Raw genomic sequence first — 20,602 nt, forward strand, 5'->3', positions numbered from 1 at the left:
GGCTGCTAAGAAGTAAAATGTAAAGAAATCAGGCATTTAGCAGTTTATTCTAAGTGTCATCTAAAGTATGATTAACTGAAAGATATTTAATCTGAGCTGCAGTTCTTTTTGTTTGATGTGCAGCCAGAAATAAGTGAACAGTGTTGTGTCCATCTACAGGCAAGCATCATGAATATTTTAGACCGGAACAAAAATGAAATGGATTCAATTACATCTGATATGCAACACATTTAGTTGAACACACCTAATCACTTCTACGTGCTTCTCCATCTTACAGCCTGCCAGAAATGATGGGTGGTTTCCATATTCATGGTCACATGACTCATGACAACGAAAGTGCCAACTTGCAAAGGTACTGGGTGGCCCAACATACCATGGGGCTGATCAGCAAAGATTAGATCAACACTAACACATTGTAGAAAGCATATTTTTAACAATACATTGTAATGGGTTTGAATGCCATCCGTCATGCCAGGTCTGTGTTCTTTATTCCTGCTTTATTTTGGTAGTCACTTCCTATCACAGTCCTACTGTCATCATCCTGATTCTGTTCACCTGTGCATCATTGTCTCCCCCTCTGTTAGTGTATTTATACCCCAGCCTTTGTCTTGTTTGTTGCGTGTTCCTCTTGTCATTTAGTCATTCACTCAAGCAGTTATTTAAAGTCTCGATCTCACGTTATTTGACCTTGTTGCATGTTTTTGGACCAAGGATTTTACCTGCCGACTGCCTATCCGTGTACCAGACCTTGGAATTAATAAACCGACATTGATTTTTGATGGAAAACCATCTGTCTGAGTCGTGCATTTGACTCCACCTGTTCGGAGCGTGATACCATGAGTACCTACTGGCTTTGTCGTGGATCTGTTATTTCAGACCAGCCCTAAAATACTGAACAGAAGATGAATCGCAAACTGTTTAACTGTCAAACTCTTCACGTCAGTAAATACTTCTCAGTCTTTTGTCTTGCTGTGAACACCTATTGTCTGACACACATATAACATGTCTTTGTGCAAATCTCTTCATTCAGACTTTAAGGAGTACAATAACGTTACAAATGGCCATCTTATATAACAATGTACGGAATTCTTATACCAGTGAGTTTTTGAAATGTATGACTAACACATCAGCATGAGAAAAATAACAACTTCTGTTTTTTCTCTCTTTATATGGTTTATCTCTTTATATCTTTCTTGCATTGTTTGTCATCCAGTCTACTTTATAATCTGTGGATGTGTTGATGAGACTGATTATGTGTACATGCACAACACTGTTCAGACTACTGACCTTAACCTAAAAAAGACCAATTTAGATGCACACTTAGTTGATTCCATTCATATTCCTGTTACATGCTCCAGAGAATAGTGACATCACACCCACCTGCACCATTAATATGCTTGTGCCAATCAAAAATCTCCGTCACATCCACATTACTCAAAAACCCAGCGCATTAGCCTGCTTGGCTTTCTTCCTCGTCCTAAAGTCTGTGTGCTTCTTACCAAAGCCTTCCCGTTCAATGCTGAACTCCACCGGGACAGATGTTACCAGATCTGTGACAGAAACAAGTAACTGGGTCTGTAAAAGCAAGCCCAAAATGGCTCATAAGGCTCATACAGTTATTTTTGTGCCCCCTCGTCTCCTCACTCTTCCTTTCTCCTTTACAGTGTTCACAGCCAAATATGCTGAGGATGTCTCATTTCCTAAAATGCACCCGGAGGTCAGAGGAGCTATACCTGAGGATACCCCTGTGTGTTCTTTACAGAAGTCCTTTCAGCGCTGTGTGAAGGAGTCCAAACCTGGAAACTGAACTAGAAGTAAATGTATATTTCGTCAGGAACAGATTGAGGTACCACAAAAAAAATAATTTGATGCTACAGCCGTGTCACACGTGCTATTTAACTGAGGTTGGTTTAACATAATGGCTCTGAAGCAGAGGCATTTTATCTTATGACACGCTGTAAAGCATCAGTGCAGGATGCTGGGAAATCTCATGTGGTACATAACAGTGTAGTTATATCTAAACTGGATGAATCTATTCCAGTGTTTAATCTCACTTCTGTTGCTGAAGTTTACTTTTTAAACCATTAAAATAAAATCTTTCAAAAGAGAAGATTCAAAAAGGCAAGACTCTAACATGCTGTCACAGACCAAAGACAGTTTAACCATCGTGTGTGACACTCCACACTGTCCACAGCATAATATTATCAATGTCCTGGTTTAAGATATGTGTCATTAAAGTGTTTCAGGAACAATATTGTGTACTTTTGGAAAAACTTGTTTGTGTATGTTAATCTGTCACTTACTGTGAGATATTTTGCCAGCTGGCAGTGTGTTACTTTATAACAAATTTCATCCAGAGGTGTGAGAATAACAAGATACAGACTTAATACTAAATATTAAAACTGCATGAACATTTTACAAAAATAAAGTTAAACCCCGCCAGGCTCATATAAGACATTATTTTGCAGGAAATAGAACAAAGGTATAAGGCATATTGAAAAATTACCATTTTATTGTACGATATAGCAGGTAAATTATATATTAAATTTAAGACATAGACCAGAATTTACTGATGAAAGCATACCTGACAGCTTTGATTTATACACATACATAATTAAAAGCATGAAAAGAAATTTATCCAAGTGAAAGAATATCAAATTTTTACATTATTATACCAAAAAATATATTTATATAACTTAATCAGATCTCATTTTCATAAATAAAACAAACTAATTATGATAAGTAAAGGTAAAATAAAATGAAAGCCTCAAGATATCTTCAAAGTCTCCACTTTTGGTAGCAGATTAGATATCTCTAGGACATCTATGGTCGTCTAAAAGATAAAAACAAGTAGTCCAAGTAGCAGGTGGAACATGTTCAAATTGACATGACCTGCATCACTAGTGGTTGTGGCTGATTGTGTTGTGATTGGTTGTGTAGTTGTGGCAGCAGCCGTTGTGACAGGTGACAAAGTGGTTGTGGTTGTAGTTTTGGTTGGTGCAGCTGTTGTGGTGGTTAGTGTAGTAGTTGTTGTGGTTGGTGCAGCTGTTGTGGTGGTTAGTGTAGTAGTTGTTGTGGTTGGTGCAGCTGTTGTGGTGGTTAGTGTAGTAGTTGTTGTGGTTGATGCAGCGGTTGTGGTGGTTGGTGAAGAAGTTGTGGTAGTTACTGCAGCTGTTGTTGTGGTTGGTACAGTTGTTTTAGTTGTTAATTCAGGGGCTGTGGTGGTTGGTCCAAGAGTTGAAGTAGTTGATGCAACTATGTTTCTGGTTGGTGCAGCACTTGAGGTGGTTGGTGAAGAAGTTGTTGTGGTTGGTGCAGCGGTTGTGGTGACTAGTGCAGCTGTTAAAGTGGGTGGCGGCACTGTTGTTGTGGTTGGTGCAGCAGTTTTGGTGGTTAGTGCTGCTGTTGTAGTTGTTGATGCAGCGGTATTGGTAGTTGGTGAAGAAGATGTGGTAGTTGCTGCAGCTGTTGTTGTGGTTGGTGCAGCTGTTGTGGTGGTTAGTGTAGTAGTTGTTGTGGTTGATGCAGCGGTTGTGGTGACTAGTGCAGCTGTTAAAGTGGGTGGCGGCACTGTTGTTGTGGTTGGTGCAGCAGTTTTGGTGGTTAGTGCTGCTGTTGTAGTTGTTGATGCAGCGGTATTGGTAGTTGGTGAAGAAGATGTGGTAGTTGCTGCAGCTGTTGTTGTGGTTGGTGCAGCAGTTGATCTGGTTGGTACAACAGTTGTTGTGGTAGTTACAGCAGTTGTTGTGGTTGGTGCAGCAGTTGTTGTGGTTGGTGAAGAAGTTGTTGTGGTTGGCGAAGCAGTTGTGGTGGTTACTGCAGCTGTTGTTGTGGTTGGTGCAGCTGTTGTTGTGGTTGGTGAAGAAGTTGTGGTAGTTACTGCAACTGTTGTTGTGGTTGGTGCAGCTGTTGTTGTGGTTGGTGAAGAAGTTGTGGTAGTTACTGCAGCTGTTGTTGTGGTAGTTACTGCAGCTGTTGTTGTGGTTGGTGCAGCTGTTGTTGTGGTTGGTACAGCGGTTGTTGTGGTTGGTGCAGCGGTTGTTGTGGTTGGTGAAGAAGTTGTGGTAGTTACTGTAGCTGTTGTTGTGGTTGGTACAGCAGTTGTTGTGGTTGGTGCTGCTGTTGTTGTGGTTGGTACAACGTTTGTTGTGGTTGGTGCAGCGGTTGTTGTGGTTGGTGAAGAAGTTGTGGTAGTTACTGCAGCTGTTGTTGTTGGTGCAGCAGTTGTTGTGGTTGGTACAGCAGTTGTTGTGGTTGGTGCAGCTGTTGTTGTGGTTGGTACAGCGGTTGTTGTGGTTGGTGCAGCTGTTGTTGTGGTTGGTGCAGTTGTTGTAGTTGGTGAAGAAGTTGTGGTAGTTGCTGCTGTTGTTGTGGTTGGTGCAGCGGTTGTTGTGGTTGGTAATGCGTTTTCGGTGACTAGTGCAGCTGTTAAAGTAGGATGCGGCGCTGTTGTCGTAGTTTGTGCAGAAGATGTGGTGGTTGGTACAGTGGTTGTCTTGGTTGGTACAGCGGTTGTTGTGGTTGGTACAGCGGTTGTTGTGGTTGGTGAAGAAGTTGTGGTAGTTACTGCAGCTGTTGTTGTGGTTGGTACAGCGGTTGTTGTGGTTGGTACAGCGGTTGTTGTGGTTGGTGCAGCAGTTGTTGTGGTTGGTACAGCGGTTGTTGTGGTTGGTACAGCGGTTGTTGTGGTTGGTACAGCAGTTGTTGTGGTTGGTGCAGCTGTTGTTGTGGTTGGTGAAGAAGTTGTGGTAGTTACTGCAGCTGTTGTTGTGGTTGGTACAGCGGTTGTTGTGGTTGGTACAGCGGTTGTTGTGGTTGGTACAGCGGTTGTTGTGGTTGGTACAGCGGTTGTTGTGGTTGGTGCAGCGGTTGTTGTGGTTGGTACAGCGGTTGTTGTGGTTGGTGCAGCTGTGGTTGTGGTTGGTACAGCAGCTGTTGTGGTTGGTGCAGCTGTTGTTGTGGTTGGTGAAGAAGTTGTGGTAGTTACTGCAGCTGTTGTTGTGGTTGGTACAGCGGTTGTTGTGGTTGGTACAGCGGTTGTTGTGGTTGGTGCAGCTGTTGTTGTGGTTGGTACAGCGGTTGTTGTGGTTGGTACAGCGGTTGTTGTGGTTGGTACAGCAGTTGTTGTGGTTGGTACAGCGGTTGTTGTGGTTGGTACAGCGGTTGTTGTGGTTGGTGCAGCGGTTGTTGTGGTTGGTACAGCGGTTGTTGTGGTTGGTGCAGCTGTGGTTGTGGTTGGTACAGCAGCTGTTGTGGTTGGTGCAGCTGTTGTTGTGGTTGGTGAAGAAGTTGTGGTAGTTACTGCAGCTGTTGTTGTGGTTGGTACAGCGGTTGTTGTGGTTGGTACAGCGGTTGTTGTGGTTGGTGCAGCTGTTGTTGTGGTTGGTACAGCGGTTGTTGTGGTTGGTACAGCGGTTGTTGTGGTTGGTACAGCAGTTGTTGTGGTTGGTGCAGCTGTTGTTGTGGTTGGTGCAGCTGTTGTTGTGGTTGGTACAGCGGTTGTTGTGGTTGGTACAGCGGTTGTTGTGGTTGGTACAGCAGTTGTTGTGGTTGGTGCAGCTGTTGTTGTGGTTGGTACAGCGGTTGTTTTGGTTGGTACAGCAGTTGTTGTGGTTGGTGCAGCTGTTGTTGTGGCTGGTGCAGTTGTTGTTGTGGCTGGTGCAGCTGTTGTTGTGGTTGGTGCAGCGGTTGTTGTGGCTGGTGCAGCACTTGAGATGGTTGGTGCAGCACTTGAGGTGGTTGGTGAAGAAGTCGTGGTGGTTGGTGCTGATGTTGTTGTGGTTGGTGCAGCACTTGAGGTGGTTGGTGCAGCAGTTGTGGTGGTTGGTACAGCTGTTTTTGTGGTTGGTGCAGTTGTTGTAGCTGGTGAAGAAGTTGTGGTAGTTACTGCTGTTGTTGTGGTTGGTACAGCGGTTGTTGTGGTTGGTGCAGCTGTTGTTGTGGTTGGTGCAGCGGTTGTTGTGGTTGGTTCAGCGGTTGTTGTGGTTGGTGCAGCGGTTGTTGTGGTTGGCACAGCGGTTGTTGTGGTTGGTAAAGCCGTTGTTTTGGTTGGTGCAGCTGTTGTTGTGGTTGGTACAGCGGTTGTTGTTGTTGGTGCAGCAGTGTTTGTGGTTGGTACAGCAGTTGTTGTGGTTGGTGCAGCTGTTGTTGTGGTTGGTGAAGAAGTTGTGGTAGTTACTGCAGCTGTTGTTGTGGTTGGTACAGCAGTTGTTGTGGTTGGTGCTGCTGTTGTTGTGGTTGGTGCAGCGGTTGTTGTGGTTGGTGAAGAAGTTGTGGTAGTTACTGCAGCTGTTTTTGTGGTTGGTACAGCGGTTGTTGTGGTTGGTGCAGCGGTTGTTGTGGTTGGTGCAGCGGTTGTTGTGGTTGGCACAGCGGTTGTTGTTGTTGGTGCAGCAGTTGTTGTGGTTGGTACAGCAGTTGTTGTGGTTGGTGCAGCTGTTGTTGTGGTTGGTGAAGAAGTTGTGGTAGTTACTGCAGCTGTTGTTGTGGTTGGTACAGCGGTTGTTGTGGTTGGTACAGCGGTTGTTGTGGTTGGTGCAGCGGTTGTTGTGGTTGGTACAGCGGTTGTTGTGGTTGGTGCAGCTGTTGTTGTGGTTGGTACAGCAGTTGTTGTGGTTGGTGCAGCTGTTGTTGTGGTTGGTGAAGAAGTTATGGTAGTCACTGCAGCTGTTGTTGTGGTTGGTACAGCGGTTGTTGTGGTTGGTACAGCGGTTGTTGTGGTTGGTGCAGCTGTTGTTGTGGTTGGTACAGCGGTTGTTGTGGTTGGTACAGCAGTTGTTGTGGTTGGTGCAGCTGTTGTTGTGGTTGGTACAGCGGTTGTTGTGGTTGGTACAGCGGTTGTTGTGGTTGGTACAGCAGTTGTTGTGGTTGGTGCAGCTGTTGTTGTGGTTGGTACAGCGGTTGTTGTGGTTGGTACAGCAGTTGTTGTGGTTGGTGCAGCTGTTGTTGTGGTTGGTAGAGCGGTTGTTGTGGTTGGTACAGCTGTTGTTGTGGTTGGTGCAGCTGTTGTTGTGGTTGGTACAGCGGTTGTTGTGGTTGGTACAGCAGTTGTTGTGGTTGGTGCAGCTGTTGTTGTGGTTGGTACAGCGGTTGTTGTGGTTGGTACAGCGGTTGTTGTGGTTGGTACAGCAGTTGTTGTGGTTGGTGCAGCTGTTGTTGTGGTTGGTGCAGTTGTTGTAGTTGGTGAAGAAGTTGTGGTAGTTGCTGCTGTTGTTGTGGTTGGTGCAGCAGTTGTTGTGGTTGGTAATGCGTTTTCGGTGACTAGTGCAGCTGTTAAAGTAGGTTGCGGCGCTGTTGTCGTAGTTTGTGCAGAAGATGTGGTGGTTGGTGCAGTGGTTTTCTTGGTTGTTCCTTCTGTTGTTGTGGTTGGTTCAGTTGTTTTAGTTGTTAATTGAGGGGCTGTGGTGGTTGGTCCAAGTGTTGAAGTAGTTGATGCAGCTGTTGTTGTGGTTGGTGCAGCTGTTGTTGTGGTTGGTGCAGCTGTTGTTGTGGCTGGTGCAGTTGTTGTTGTGGCTGGTGCAGCTGTTGTTGTGGTTGGTGCAGCGGTTGTTGTGGCTGGTGCAGCACTTGAGATGGTTGGTGCAGCACTTGAGGTGGTTGGTGAAGAAGTCGTGGTGGTTGGTGCTGCTGTTGTGGTGGTTGGTACAGCTGTTTTTGTGGTTGGTGCAGTTGTTGTAGCTGGTGAAGAAGTTGTGGTAGTTACTGCTGTTGTTGTGGTTGGTGCAGTGGTTGTTGTGGTTAGTGCAGCAGTTGTTGTGGTTGGTACAGCGGTTGTTGTGGTTGGTGCAGCTGTTGTTGTGGTTAGTGCAGCGGTTGTTGTGGTTGGTGAAGAAGTTGTGGTAGTTACTGCAACTGTTGTTGTGGTTGGTACAGCTGTTGTTGTGGTTGGTGAAGAAGTTGTGGTAGTTACTGCAGCTAATGTTGTGGTAGTTACTGCAGCTGTTGTTGTGGTTGGTACAGCGGTTGTTGTGGTTGGTACAGCAGTTGTTTTGGTTGGTGCAGCTGTTGTTGTGGTTGGTACAGCGGTTGTTGTTGTTGGTGCAGCAGTTGTTGTGGTTGGTACAGCAGTTGTTGTGGTTGGTACAGCGGTTGTTGTGGTTGGTACAGCGGTTGTTGTGGTTGGTACAGCGGTTGTTGTGGTTGGTGCAGCTGTTGTTGTGGTTGGTGAAGAAGTTGTGGTAGTTACTGCAACTGTTGTTGTGGTTGGTGCAGCGGTTGTTGTGGTTGGTGAAGAAGTTGTGGTAGTTACTGCAGCTAATGTTGTGGTAGTTACTGCAGCTGTTGTTGTGGTTGGTACAGCGGTTGTTGTGGTTGGTACAGCGGTTGTTGTGGTTGGTACAGCGGTTGTTGTGGTTGGTGCAGCTGTTGTTGTGGTTGGTGAAGAAGTTGTGGTAGTTACTGCAGCTAATGTTGTGGTAGTTACTGCAGCTGTTGTTGTGGTTGGTACAGCGGTTGTTGTGGTTGGTACAGCGGTTGTTGTGGTTGGTACAGCGGTTGTTGTGGTTGGTGCAGCAGTTGTTTTGGTTGGTGCAGCTGTTGTTGTGGTTGGTACAGCGGTTGTTGTTGTTGGTGCAGCAGTTGTTGTGGTTGGTACAGCAGTTGTTGTGGTTGGTACAGCGGTTGTTGTGGTTGGTACAGCGGTTGTTGTGGTTGGTACAGCGGTTGTTGTGGTTGGTGCAGCTGTTGTTGTGGTTGGTGAAGAAGTTGTGGTAGTTACTGCAACTGTTGTTGTGGTTGGTGCAGCGGTTGTTGTGGTTGGTGAAGAAGTTGTGGTAGTTACTGCAGCTAATGTTGTGGTAGTTACTGCAGCTGTTGTTGTGGTTGGTACAGCGGTTGTTGTGGTTGGTACAGCGGTTGTTGTGGTTGGTACAGCGGTTGTTGTGGTTGGTGCAGCTGTTGTTGTGGTTGGTGAAGAAGTTGTGGTAGTTACTGCAGCTAATGTTGTGGTAGTTACTGCAGCTGTTGTTGTGGTTGGTACAGCGGTTGTTGTGGTTGGTACAGCGGTTGTTGTGGTTGGTACAGCGGTTGTTGTGGTTGGTGCAGCAGTTGTTTTGGTTGGTGCAGCTGTTGTTGTGGTTGGTACAGCGGTTGTTGTTGTTGGTGCAGCAGTTGTTGTGGTTGGTACAGCAGTTGTTGTGGTTGCTGCAGCTGTTGTTGTGGTTGGTGAAGAAGTTGTGGTAGTTACTGCAGCTGTTGTGGTGGTTGGTACAGCAGTTGTTGTGGTTGGTGCTGCTGTTGTTGTGGTTGGTGCAGCGGTTGTTGTGGTTGGTGAAGAAGTTGTGGTAGTTACTGCAGCTGTTTTTGTGGTTGGTACAGCGGTTGTTGTGGTTGGTACAGCGGTTGTTGTGGTTGGTGCAACGGTTGTTGTGGTTAGTGCAGCAGTTGTTGTGGTTGGTACAGCGTTTGTTGTGGTTGGTGCAGCTGTTGTTGTGGTTGGTGAAGAAGTTGTGGTAGTTACTGCAACTGTTGTTGTGGTTGGTACAGCTGTTGTTGTGGTTGGAGAAGAAGTTGTGGTAGTTACTGCAGCTAATGTTGTGGTAGTTACTGCAGCTGTTGTTGTGGTTGGTACAGCGGTTGTTGTGGTTGGTACAGCAGTTGTTTTGGTTGGTGCAGCTGTTGTTGTGGTTGGTACAGCGGTTGTTGTTGTTGGTGCAGCAGTTGTTGTGGTTGGTACAGCAGTTGTTGTGGTTGGTACAGCGGTTGTTGTGGTTGGTACAGCGGTTGTTGTGGTTGGTGCAGCAGTTGTTTTGGTTGGTGCAGCTGTTGTTGTGGTTGGTGAAGAAGTTGTGGTAGTTACTGCAACTGTTGTTGTTGTTGGTACAGCTGTTGTTGTGGTTGGTGAAGAAGTTGTGGTAGTTACTGCAGCTAATGTTGTGGTAGTTACTGCAGCTGTTGTTGTGGTTGGTACAGCGGTTGTTGTGGTTGGTACAGCGGTTGTTGTGGTTGGTACAGCGGTTGTTGTGGTTGGTGCAGCAGTTGTTTTGGTTGGTGCAGCTGTTGTTGTGGTTGGTACAGCGGTTGTTGTTGTTGGTGCAGCAGTTGTTGTGGTTGGTACAGCAGTTGTTGTGGTTGGTGCAGCTGTTGTTGTGGTTGGTGAAGAAGTTGTGGTAGTTACTGCAGCTGTTGTTGTGGTTGGTACAGCAGTTGTTGTGGTTGGTGCTGCTGTTGTTGTGGTTGGTGCAGCGGTTGTTGTGGTTGGTGAAGAAGTTGTGGTAGTTACTGCAGCTGTTTTTGTGGTTGGTACAGCGGTTGTTGTGGTTGGTACAGCGGTTGTTGTGGTTGGTGCAACGGTTGTTGTGGTTAGTGCAGCAGTTGTTGTGGTTGGTACAGCGGTTGTTGTGGTTGGTGCAGCTGTTGTTGTGGTTGGTGCAGCGGTTGTTGTGGTTGGTGAAGAAGTTGTGGTAGTTACTGCAACTGTTGTTGTGGTTGGTACAGCTGCTGTTGTGGTTGGTGAAGAAGTTGTGGTAGTTACTGCAGCTAATGTTGTGGTAGTTACTGCAGCTGTTGTTGTGGTTGGTACAGCGGTTGTTGTGGTTGGTACAGCGGTTGTTGTGGTTGGTACAGCAGTTGTTTTGGTTGGTGCAGCTGTTGTTGTGGTTGGTACAGCGGTTGTTGTTGTTGGTGCAGCAGTTGTTGTGGTTGGTACAGCGGTTGTTGTAGTTGGTACAGCGGTTGTTGTGGTTGGTACAGCGGTTGTTGTGGTTGGTGCAGCAGTTGTTTTGGTTGGTGCAGCTGTTGTTGTGGTTGGTACAGCGGTTGTTGTTGTTGGTGCAGCAGTTGTTGTGGTTGGTACAGCAGTTGTTGTGGTTGGTGCAGCTGTTGTTGTGGTTGGTGAAGAAGTTGTGGTAGTTACTGCAGCTGTTGCTGTGGTTGGTACAGCAGTTGTTGTGGTTGGTGCTGCTGTTGTTGTGGTTGGTGCAGCGGTTGTTGTGGTTGGTGAAGAAGTTGTGGTAGTTACTGCACCTGTTTTTGTGGTTGGTACAGCGGTTGTTGTGGTTGGTACAGCGGTTGTTGTGGTTGGTGCAGCGGTTGTTGTGGTTGGCACAGCGGTTGTTGTGGTTGGTGCAGCAGTTGTTGTGGTTGGTACAGCAGTTGTTGTGGTTGGTGCAGCTGTTGTTGTGGTTGGTGAAGAAGTTGTGGTAGTTACTGCAGCTGTTGTTGTGGTTGGTACAGCAGTTGTTGTGGTTGGTACAGCGGTTGTTGTGGTTGGTGCAGCGGTTGTTGTGGTTTGTACAGCGGTTGTTGTGGTTGGTGCAGCTGTTGTTGTGGTTGGTACAGCAGTTGTTGTGGTTGGTGCAGCTGTTGTTGTGGTTGGTGAAGAAGTTATGGTAGTCACTGCAGCTGTTGTTGTGGTTGGTACAGCGGTTGTTGTGGTTGGTACAGTGGTTGTTGTGGTTGGTGCAGCTGTTGTTGTGGTTGGTACAGCGGTTGTTGTGGTTGGTACAGCAGTTGTTGTGGTTGGTGCAGCTGTTGTTGTGGTTGGTGCAGTTGTTGTAGTTGGTGAAGAAGTTGTGGTAGTTGCTGCTGTTGTTGTGGTTGGTGCAGCGGTTGTTGTGGTTGGTAATGCGTTTTCGGTGACTAGTGCAGCTGTTAAAGTAGGTTGCGGCGCTGTTGTCGTAGTTTGTGCAGAAGATGTGGTGGTTGGTGCAGTGGTTGTCTTGGTTGTTTCTTCTGTTGTTGTGGTTGGTTCAGTTGTTTTAGTTGTTAATTGAGGGGCTGTGGTGGTTGGTCCAAGTGTTGAAGTAGTTGATGCAGCTGTTGTTGTGGTGACTAGTGCAGCTGTTAAAGTAGGTGGCAGCGATCTTGTCGTAGTTTGTGCAGTTGTTGTGGTTGAAGCAGCAGGTTTGGTGGTTGCTTCAGCTGTTGTTGTGGTTGGTGCAGCTCTTGAGGTGGTTGGTGAAGAAGTTTTGGTAGTTGCTGCAGCAGTTTTGGTAGTTACTGCAGCTGTTGTTGTGGTTTGTGAAGCTGTTGTTGTGGTTGGTGCAGTTGTTGTTGTGGCTGGTGCAGCACTTGAGGTGGTTGGTGCAGCAGTTGTGGTGGTTGGTACAGCTGTTTTTGTGGTTGGTGCAGTTGTTGTAGTTGGTAAAGCAGTTGTGGTGGTTGCTGCAGCTGTTGTTGTGGTTGGTAAAGCAGTCGTGGTGGTTGGTGCAGCTGTTTTTGTTATTGGTGCAGCTGTTGTTGTGGTCGGTGCAGCTGTTGTAGTGGTTGGTGCAACAGTTGTGGTGGTTGATGCAGCACTTGAGGTGGTTGGTGAAGAAGTTGTGGTGGTTGCTGCAGCTGTTGTTGTGGTTGGTGCAGCTGTTGTTGTTATTGGTGCAGCTGTTGTTGTGGTCGGTGCAGAACTTGAGGTGGTTGGTGCAGCAGTTGTTGTGGTCGGTGCAGCTGTTGTAGTGGTTGGTGCAACAGTTGTGGTGGTTGATGCAGCACTTGAGGTGGTTGGTGAAGAAGTTGTGGTGGTTGGTGCAGCTGTTGTTTTTATTGGTGCAGCTGTTGTTGTGGTTGCTGCAGCTGTTGTTGTGGTTGGTGCAAAAATTGAGGTGGTTGGTGCAGCTGTTGTTGCGGTTGGTGCAGCTGTTGTTGTGGTTGCTGCAGCTGTTGTTGTGGTTGCTGCAGCTGTTGTTGTGGTTGCTGCAGCTGTTGTGGTGGTTGGGGAAGAAGTTGTGGTGGTTGCTGCAGCTGTTGTTGTGGTTGGTAAAGCAGTTGTTGTGGTTGGTGCAGCTGTTGTTGTGGTTGGTGCAGCTGTTGTTGTGGTTGGTGCAGCAGTTGTGGTTGTTGCTGCAGCTGTTGTGGTGGTTGGGGAAGAAGTTGTGGTGGTTGCTGCAGCTGTTGTTGTGGTTGGTGCAGCTGTTGTTGTGGTTGGTTTAGCTGTTGTTGTGGTTGGTGCAGCTGTTGTTGTGGTTGGTGCAGTAGTTGTGGTGGTTGGGGAAGAAGTTGTGGTGGTTGCTGCAGCTGTTGTTGTAGTTGGTGCAGCAGTTGTTGTGGTTGGTGCAGCTGTTGTTGTGGTTGGAGCAATAGTTGTTGTGGTTGGTGCAGCAGTTGTAGTTGTTGGTGCAGCTGTTGTTGTGGTTGGTGCAGCTGTTGTTGTGGTTGGAGCAATAGTTGTTGTGGTTGGTGCAGCAGTTGTAGTTGTTGGTGCAGCTGTTGTTGTGGTTGGTGCAGCTGTTGTTGTGGTTGGAGCAATAGTTGTTGTAGTTGGAGCCGCAGTTGTTGTGGTTGGAGCAGCAGTTGTAGTTGTTGGTGCAGCTGTTGTTGTGGTTGGTGCAGCTGTTGTTGTGGTTGGAGCAATAGTTGTTGTGGTTGGTGCAGCAGTTGTTGTGGTTGGTGCAGCAGTTGTTGTGGTTGGAGCAGCAGTTGTAGTTGTTGGTGCAGCTGTTGTGGTGGTTGGGGAAGAAGTTGTGGTGGTTGCTGCAGCTGTTGTTGTGGTTGGTGCAGTTGTTGTGGTGGTTGGTGCAGCTGTTGTTGTGGTTGATGCAGCTGTTGTTGTGGTTGGTGCAGCTGTTGTTGTGGTTGGTTTAGCTGTTGTTGTGGTTGGTGCAGCTGTTGTGGTGGTTGGGGAAGAAGTTGTGGTGGTTGCTGCAGCTGTTGTTGTGGTTGGTGCAGCTGTTGTTGTGGTTGGTGCAGCTGTTGTTGTGGTTGGTTTAGCTGTTGTTGTGGTTGGTGCAGCTGTTGTGGTGGTTGGGGAAGACGTTGTGGTGGTTGCTGCAGCTGTTGTTGTAGTTGCTGCAGCTGTTGTTGTAGTTGGAGCAGCAGTTGTTGTGGTCGGTGCAGCAGTTGTTGTTGTTGGTGCAGCTGTTGTTGTGGTTGGTGCAGCTGTTGTTGTGGTTGGAGCAATAGTTGTTGTGGTTGGTGCAGCAGTTGTTGTGGTTGGTGCAGCAGTTGTTGTGGTTGGAGCAGCAGTTGTAGTTGTTGGTGCAGCTGTTGTGGTGGTTGGGGAAGAAGTTGTGGTGGTTGCTGCAGCTGTTGTTGTGGTTGGTGCAGTTGTTGTTGTGGTTGGTGCAGCTGTTGTTGTGGTTGGTTTAGCTGTTGTTGTGGTTGGTGCAGCTGTTGTGGTGGTTGGGGAAGAAGTTGTGGTGGTTGCTGCAGCTGTTGTGGTGGTTGGGGAAGAAGTTGTTGTGGTTGGTGCAGCTGTTGTGGTGGTTGGTGCAGCACTTGAGGTGGTTGGGGAAGAAGTTGTTGTTGTTGCTGCAGCACTTGAGGTGGTTGGTGAAGATGTTGTTGTGGTTGGTGCAGCTGTTGTTGTAGTTGGTAAAGCAGTTGTGGTGGTTGCTGCAGCTGTTGTTGTGGTTGGTAAAGCAGTCGTGGTGGTTGGTGCAGCTGTTGTTGTTATTGGTGCAGCTGTTGTTGTGGTCGGTGCAGAACTTGAGGTGGTTGGTGCAGCAGTTGTTGTGGTCGGTGCAGCTGTTGTAGTGGTTGGTGCAACAGTTGTGGTGGTTGATGCAGCACTTGAGGTGGTTGGTGAAGAAGTTGAGGTGGTTGGTGCAGCTGTTGTTGTGGTTGCTGCAGCTGTTGTTGTGGTTGGTGCAGCTGTTGTTGTGGTTGGTGCAGCTGTTGTTGTGGTTGCTGCAGCTGTTGTTGTGGTTGGTGCAGCTGTTGTGGTGGTTGGTGCAGCGGTTGTTGTGGTTGGTGCAGCGGTTGTTGTGGTTGGTACAGCAGTTGTTGTGGTTGGTGAAGCAGTTGTTGTGGTTGGTGAAGAAGTCGTGGTGGTTGGTGCAGCTTTTGTGGTGGTTGGTGCAGCAGTTGTTGTGGTTGGTACAGCAGTTGTTGTGGTTGGTGCAGCAGTTGTTGTGGTTGGTACAGCAGTTGTTGTGGTTGGTGCAGCTGTTGTTGTGGTTGGTGCAGCTGTTGTTGTGGTTGGTGAAGAAGTTGTGGTGGTTGGTGCAGCTGTTGTTGTGGTTGCTGCTGCTGTTGTTGTGGTTGGTGCAGCGGTTGTTGTGGTTGGTGCAGCGGTTGTTGTGGTTGGTACAGCAGTTGTTGTGGTTGGTGCAGCAGTTGTTGTGGTTGGTGAAGAAGTTGTGGTGGTTGGTGCAGCTGTTGTTGTGGTTGGTGCAGCTGTTGTTGTTGTTGGTGAAGAAGTTGTGGTGGTTGGTGCAGCTGTTGTTGTGGTTGGTGCAGCAGTTGTGGTTGCTGCAGCTGTTGTTGTGGTTGGTGCAGCGGTTGTTGTGGTTGGTGCAGCGGTTGTTGTGGTTGGTGCAGCAGTTGTTGTGGTTGGTGAAGAAGTTGTGGTGGTTGGTGCAGCTGTTGTTGTGGTTGGTGCAGCAGTTGTGGTTGCTGCAGCGGTTGTTGTGGTTGGTTTAGCTGTTGTTGTGGTTGGTGCAGCACTTGAGGTGGTTGGTGTAGTAGTTGTTGTGGTTGATGCAGCGGTTTTAGTGGTTGGTGAAGATGTTGTTGTGGTTGGTGCAGCTGTTGTGGTGGTTGGGGAAGAAGTTGTTGTTGTTTCTGCAGCGGTTGTTGTGGTTGCTGCAGCTGTTGTTGTGGTTGGTGCAGCTGTTGTGGTGGTTGGGGAAGAAGTTGTGGTGGTTGCTGCAGCTGTTGTTGTGGTTGGTAAAGCAGTTGTTGTGGTTGGTACAGCAGTTGTTGTGGTTGGTGCAGCTGTTGTTGTGGTTGGTGCAGCTGTTGTTGTGGTTGGTGCAGCAGTTGTGGTTGTTGCTGCAGCTGTTGTGGTGGTTGGGGAAGAAGTTGTGGTGGTTGCTGCAGCTGTTGTTGTGGTTGGTGCAGCTGTTGTGGTGGTTGGTGCAGCTGTTGTTGTGGTTGATGCAGCTGTTGTTGTGGTTGGTGCAGCTGTTGTTGTGGTTGGTGCAGTAGTTGTGGTGGTTGGGGAAGAAGTTGTGGTGGTTGCTGCAGTTGTTGTTGTAGTTGGTGCAGCAGTTGTGGTGGTTGGGGAAGAAGTTGTGGTTGTTGCTGCAGCTGTTGTTGTGGTTGGTGCAGCTGTTGTTGTTGTTGCTGCAGCTGTTGTGGTGGTTGGGGAAGAAGTTGTGGTGGTTGCTGCAGCTGTTGTTGTGGTTGGTGCAGCTGTTGTGGTGGTTGGTGCAGCTGTTGTTGTGGTTGGTTTAGCTGTTGTTGTGGTTGGTGCAGCTGTTGTTGTGGTTGGTGCAGTAGTTGTGGTGGTTGGGGAAGACGTTGTGGTGGTTGCTGCAGCTGTTGTTGTGGTTGGTGCAGCTGTTGTTGTGGTTGGTGCAGCTGTTGTTGTTATTGGTGCAGCTGTTGTTGTGGTTGGTGCAGAACTTGAGGTGGTTGGTGCAGCTGTTGTTGTGGTTGATGCAGCTGTTGTTGTGGTTGGTGCAGCTGTTGTTGTGGTTGGTTTAGCTGTTGTTGTGGTTGGTGCAGCTGTTGTTGTGGTTGGTGCAGTAGTTGTGGTGGTTGGGGAAGACGTTGTGGTGGTTGCTGCAGCTGTTGTTGTAGTTGCTGCAGCTGTTGTTGTGGTTGGTGCAGCTGTTGTTGTAGTTGGAGCCGCAGTTGTTGTGGTTGGAGCAGCAGTTGTAGTTGTTGGTGCCGCAGTTGTAGTTGTTGGTGCAGCTGTTGTTGTGGTTGGTGCAGCAGTTGTTGTGGTCGGTGCAGCAGTTGTTGTTGTTGGTGCAGCTGTTGTTGTGGTTGGTGCAGCTGTTGTTGTGGTTGGTGCAGCTTTTGTGGTGGTTGGTGCAGCAGTTGTTGTGGTTGGTACAGCAGTTGTTGTGGTTGGTGCAGCTGTTGTTGTGGTTGGTGCAGCTGTTGTTGTGGTTGGTGAAGAAGTTGTGGTGGTTGGTGCAGCTGTTGTTGTGGTTGCTGCAGCTGTTGTTGTGGTTGGTGCAGCGGTTGTTGTGGTTGGTGCAGCGGTGTTTGTGGTTGGTAAAGCAGTTGTTGTGGTTGGTGCAGCAGTTGTTGTGGTTGGTGAAGAAGTTGTGGTAGTTACTGCAGTTGTTGTTGTGGTTGGTGCAGCTGTTGTTGTGGTTGGTGCAGCTGTTGTTGTGGTTGGTGAAGATGTTGTTGTGGTTGGTGCAGCTGTTGTGGTGGTTGGGGAAGAAGTTGTTGTTGTTTCTGCAGCGGTTGTTGTGGTTGCTGCAGCTGTTGTTGTGGTTGGTGCAGCTGTTGTGGTGGTTGGGGAAGAAGTTGTGGTGGTTGCTGCAGCCGTTGTTGTGGTTGGTAAAGCAGTTGTTGTGGTTGGTGCAGCAGTTGTTGTGGTTGGTACAGCAGTTGTTGTGGTTGGTGCAGCTGTTGTTGTGGTTGGTGCAGCTGTTGTTGTGGTTGTTGCTGCAGCTGTTGTGGTTGTTGGGGAAGAAGTTGTGGTGGTTGCTGCAGCTGTTGTTGTGGTTGGTGCAGCTGTTGTAGTGGTTGGTGCAGCAGTTGTTGTGGTTGGTGCAGCAGTTGTTGTGGTTGGAGCAGCAGTTGTAGTTGTTGGTGCAGCTGTTGTGGTGGTTGGGGAAGAAGTTTTGGTGGTTGCTGCAGCTGTTGTTGTGGTTGGTGCAGTTGTTGTGGTGGTTGGTGCAGCTGTTGTTGTGGTTGGTTTAGCTGTTGTTGTGGTTGGTGCAGCTGTTGTTGTGGTTGGTTTAGCTGTTGTTGTGGTTGGTGCAGCTGTTGTTGTGGTTGGTGCAGCTGTTGTAGTGGTTGGTGCAGCAGTTGTTGTGGTTGGTGCAGCAGTTGTTGTGGTTGGTGCAGTAGTTGTGGTGGTTGGGGAAGAAGTTGTGGTGGTTGCTGCAGCAGTTGTTGTGGTTGGTGCAGCTGTTGTTGTGGTTGGTGCAGCTGTTGTTGTGGTTGGTTTAGCTGTTGTTGTGGTTGGTGCAGCTGTTGTTGTGGTTGGTGCAGTAGTTGTGGTGGTTGGGGAAGAAGTTGTGGTGGTTGCTGCAGCTGTTGTTGTAGTTGGTGCAGCAGTTGTTGTGGTTGGTGCAGCTGTTGTTGTGGTTGGAGCAATAGTTGTTGTGGTTGGTGCAGCAGTTGTAGTTGTTGGTGCAGCTGTTGTTGTGGTTGGTGCAGCTGTTGTTGTGGTTGGAGCAATAGTTGTTGTGGTTGGTGCAGCAGTTGTAGTTGTTGGTGCAGCTGTTGTTGTGGTTGGTGCAGCTGTTGTTGTGGTTGGAGCAATAGTTGTTGTAGTTGGAGCCGCAGTTGTTGTGGTTGGAGCAGCAGTTGTAGTTGTTGGTGCAGCTGTTGTTGTGGTTGGTGCAGCTGTTGTTGTGGTTGGAGCAATAGTTGTTGTGGTTGGTGCAGCAGTTGTTGTGGTTGGTGCAGCAGTTGTTGTGGTTGGAGCAGCAGTTGTAGTTGTTGGTGCAGCTGTTGTGGTGGTTGGGGAAGAAGTTGTGGTGGTTGCTGCAGCTGTTGTTGTGGTTGGTGCAGCTGTTGTAGTGGTTGGTGCAGCAGTTGTTGTGGTTGGTGCAGCAGTTGTTGTGGTTGGAGCAGCAGTTGTAGTTGTTGGTGCAGCTGTTGTGGTGGTTGGGGAAGAAGTTGTGGTGGTTGCTGCAGCTGTTGTTGTGGTTGGTGCAGTTGTTGTGGTGGTTGGTGCAGCTGTTGTTGTGGTTGATGCAGCTGTTGTTGTGGTTGGTGAAGAAGTTGTGGTGGTTGGTGCAGCTGTTGTTGTGGTTGCTGCAGCTGTTGTTGTGGTTGGTGCAGCGGTTGTTGTGGTTGGTGCAGCGGTTGTTGTGGTTTGTACAGCAGTTGTTGTGGTTGGTGCAGCAGTTGTTGTGGTTGGTGCAGCTGTTGTTGTGGTTGGTGCAGCTGTTGTTGTGGTTGGTGAAGAAGTTGTGGTGGTTGGTGCAGCTGTTGTTGTGGTTGCTGCAGCTGTTGTTGTGGTTGGTGCAGCGGTTGTTGTGGTTGGTGCAGCGGTTGTTGTGGTTTGTACAGCAGTTGTTGTGGTTGGTGCAGCAGTTGTTGTGGTTGGTGAAGAAGTTGTGGTAGTTACTGCAGTTGTTGTTGTGGTTGGTGCAGCTGTTGTTGTGGTTGGTGCAGCTGTTGTTGTGGTTGGTGAAGAAGTTGTGGTGGTTGGTGCAGCTGTTGTTGTGGTTGGTGCAGCAGTTGTGGTTGCTGCAGCGGTTGTTGTGGTTGGTGCAGCGGTTGTTGTGGTTGGTGCAGCGGTTGTTGTGGTTGGTGCAGCGGTTGTTGTGGTTGGTGCAGCGGTTGTTGTGGTTGGTGCAGCGGTTGTTGTGGTTGGTGCAGCGGTTGTTGTGGTTGGTGCAGCAGTTGTTGTGGTTGGTGAAGAAGTTGTGGTGGTTGGTGCAGCTGTTGTTGTGGTTGGTGCAGCAGTTGTGGTTGCTGCAGCGGTTGTTGTGGTTGGTTTAGCTGTTGTTGTGGTTGGTGCAGCACTTGAGGTGGTTGGTGTAGTAGTTGTGGTTGCTGCAGCTGTTGTTGTGGTTGATGCAGCGGTTTTAGTGGTTGGTGAAGATGTTGTTGTGGTTGGTGCAGCTGTTGTTGTGGTTGGTGCAGCTGTTGTTGTAGTTGCTGCAGCTGTTGTTGTGGTTGGTGCAGCTGTTGTTGTAGTTGGTGCAGCTGTTGTGGTGGTTGGGGAAGAAGTTGTGGTGGTTGCTGCAGCTGTTGTTGTGGTTGGTGCAGTTGTTGTGGTGGTTGCTGCAGCTGTTGTTGTGGTTGGTGCAGCTGTTGTTGTAGTTGGTGCAGCTGTTGTGGTGGTTGGGGAAGAAGTTGTGGTGGTTGCTGCAGCTGTTGTTGTGGTTGGTGCAGTTGTTGTTGTGGTTGATGCAGCTGTTGTTGTGGTTGGTGCAGCTGTTGTTGTGGTTGGTTTAGCTGTTGTGGTGGTTGGGGAAGAAGTTGTTGTTGTTTCTGCAGCTGTTGTTGTGGTTGGTGCAGCTGTTGTTGTAGTTGCTGCAGCTGTTGTTGTGGTTGGTGCAGCTGTTGTTGTAGTTGGTGCAGCTGTTGTGGTGGTTGGGGAAGAAGTTGTGGTGGTTGCTGCAGCTGTTGTTGTGGTTGGTGCAGTTGTTGTGGTGGTTGCTGCAGCTGTTGTTGTGGTTGGTGCAGCAGTTGTTGTGGTTGGGGAAGAAGTTGTTGTGGTTGGTGCAGCTGTTGTTGTGGTTGGTGCAGCTGTTGTTGTGGTTGGTGCTGCTGTTGTTGTGGTTGGTGCAGCTGTTGTTGTAGTTGGTGCAGCTGTTGTTGTGGTTGGTGCAGCACTTGAGGTGGTTGGTGAAGATGTTGTTGTGGTTGGTGCAGCTGTTGTGGTGGTTGGGGAAGAAGTTGTTGTTGTTGCTGCAGCTGTTGTTGTGGTTGGTGCAGCTGTTGTTGTAGTTGGTGCAGCTGTTGTGGTGGTTGGGGAAGAAGTTGTTGTAGTTGGTGCAGCTGTTGTGGTGGTTGGGGAAGAAGTTGTTGTTGTTGCTGCAGCTGTTGTTGTGGTTGGTGCAGCTGTTGTAGTTGTTGGTGCAGCTGTTGTAGTTGTTGGTGCAGCTGTTGTTGTGGTTGGTGCAGCTGTTGTTGTAGTTGGTGCAGCTGTTGTGGTGGTTGGGGAAGAAGTTGTTGTAGTTGGTGCAGCTGTTGTGGTGGTTGGGGAAGAAGTTGTTGTTGTTGCTGCAGCTGTTGTTGTGGTTGGTGCAGCTGTTGTTGTGGTTGGTTTAGCTGTTGTTGTGGTTGGTGCAGCTGTTGTAGTGGTTGGTGCCGCAGTTGTTGTGGTTGGAGCAGCAGTTGTTGTGGTTGGTGCAGC

The 20,602-nt window shown here is 48.4% G+C and overlaps 1 protein-coding gene across 1 annotated transcript; it reads right to left on the reverse strand.

Moving 5' to 3' along the window:
• Positions 1-2,900: 2,900 nt before the first annotated feature.
• On the reverse strand, positions 2,901-15,382 carry LOC140279321 (uncharacterized; the record flags this gene model as incomplete). The annotated part of the gene is made up of 7 exons (XM_072374438.1): positions 2,901-3,087; positions 3,280-3,704; positions 6,833-6,925; positions 8,987-9,147; positions 12,404-12,425; positions 13,199-14,181; positions 14,443-15,382. Coding segments are annotated over 7 exons (2,811 nt in total), but the record flags the coding sequence as incomplete, so codon positions are not given.
• Between the last annotated feature and the right edge of the window lie 5,220 nt (positions 15,383-20,602).

This window comes from Leuresthes tenuis, unplaced genomic scaffold (assembly GCF_036924035.1).
Source record: "Leuresthes tenuis unplaced genomic scaffold, fLeuTen1.0.hap1 SCAF_21, whole genome shotgun sequence".
In the NCBI taxonomy this organism is placed as follows: Eukaryota; Metazoa; Chordata; class Actinopteri; order Atheriniformes; family Atherinopsidae; genus Leuresthes; species Leuresthes tenuis.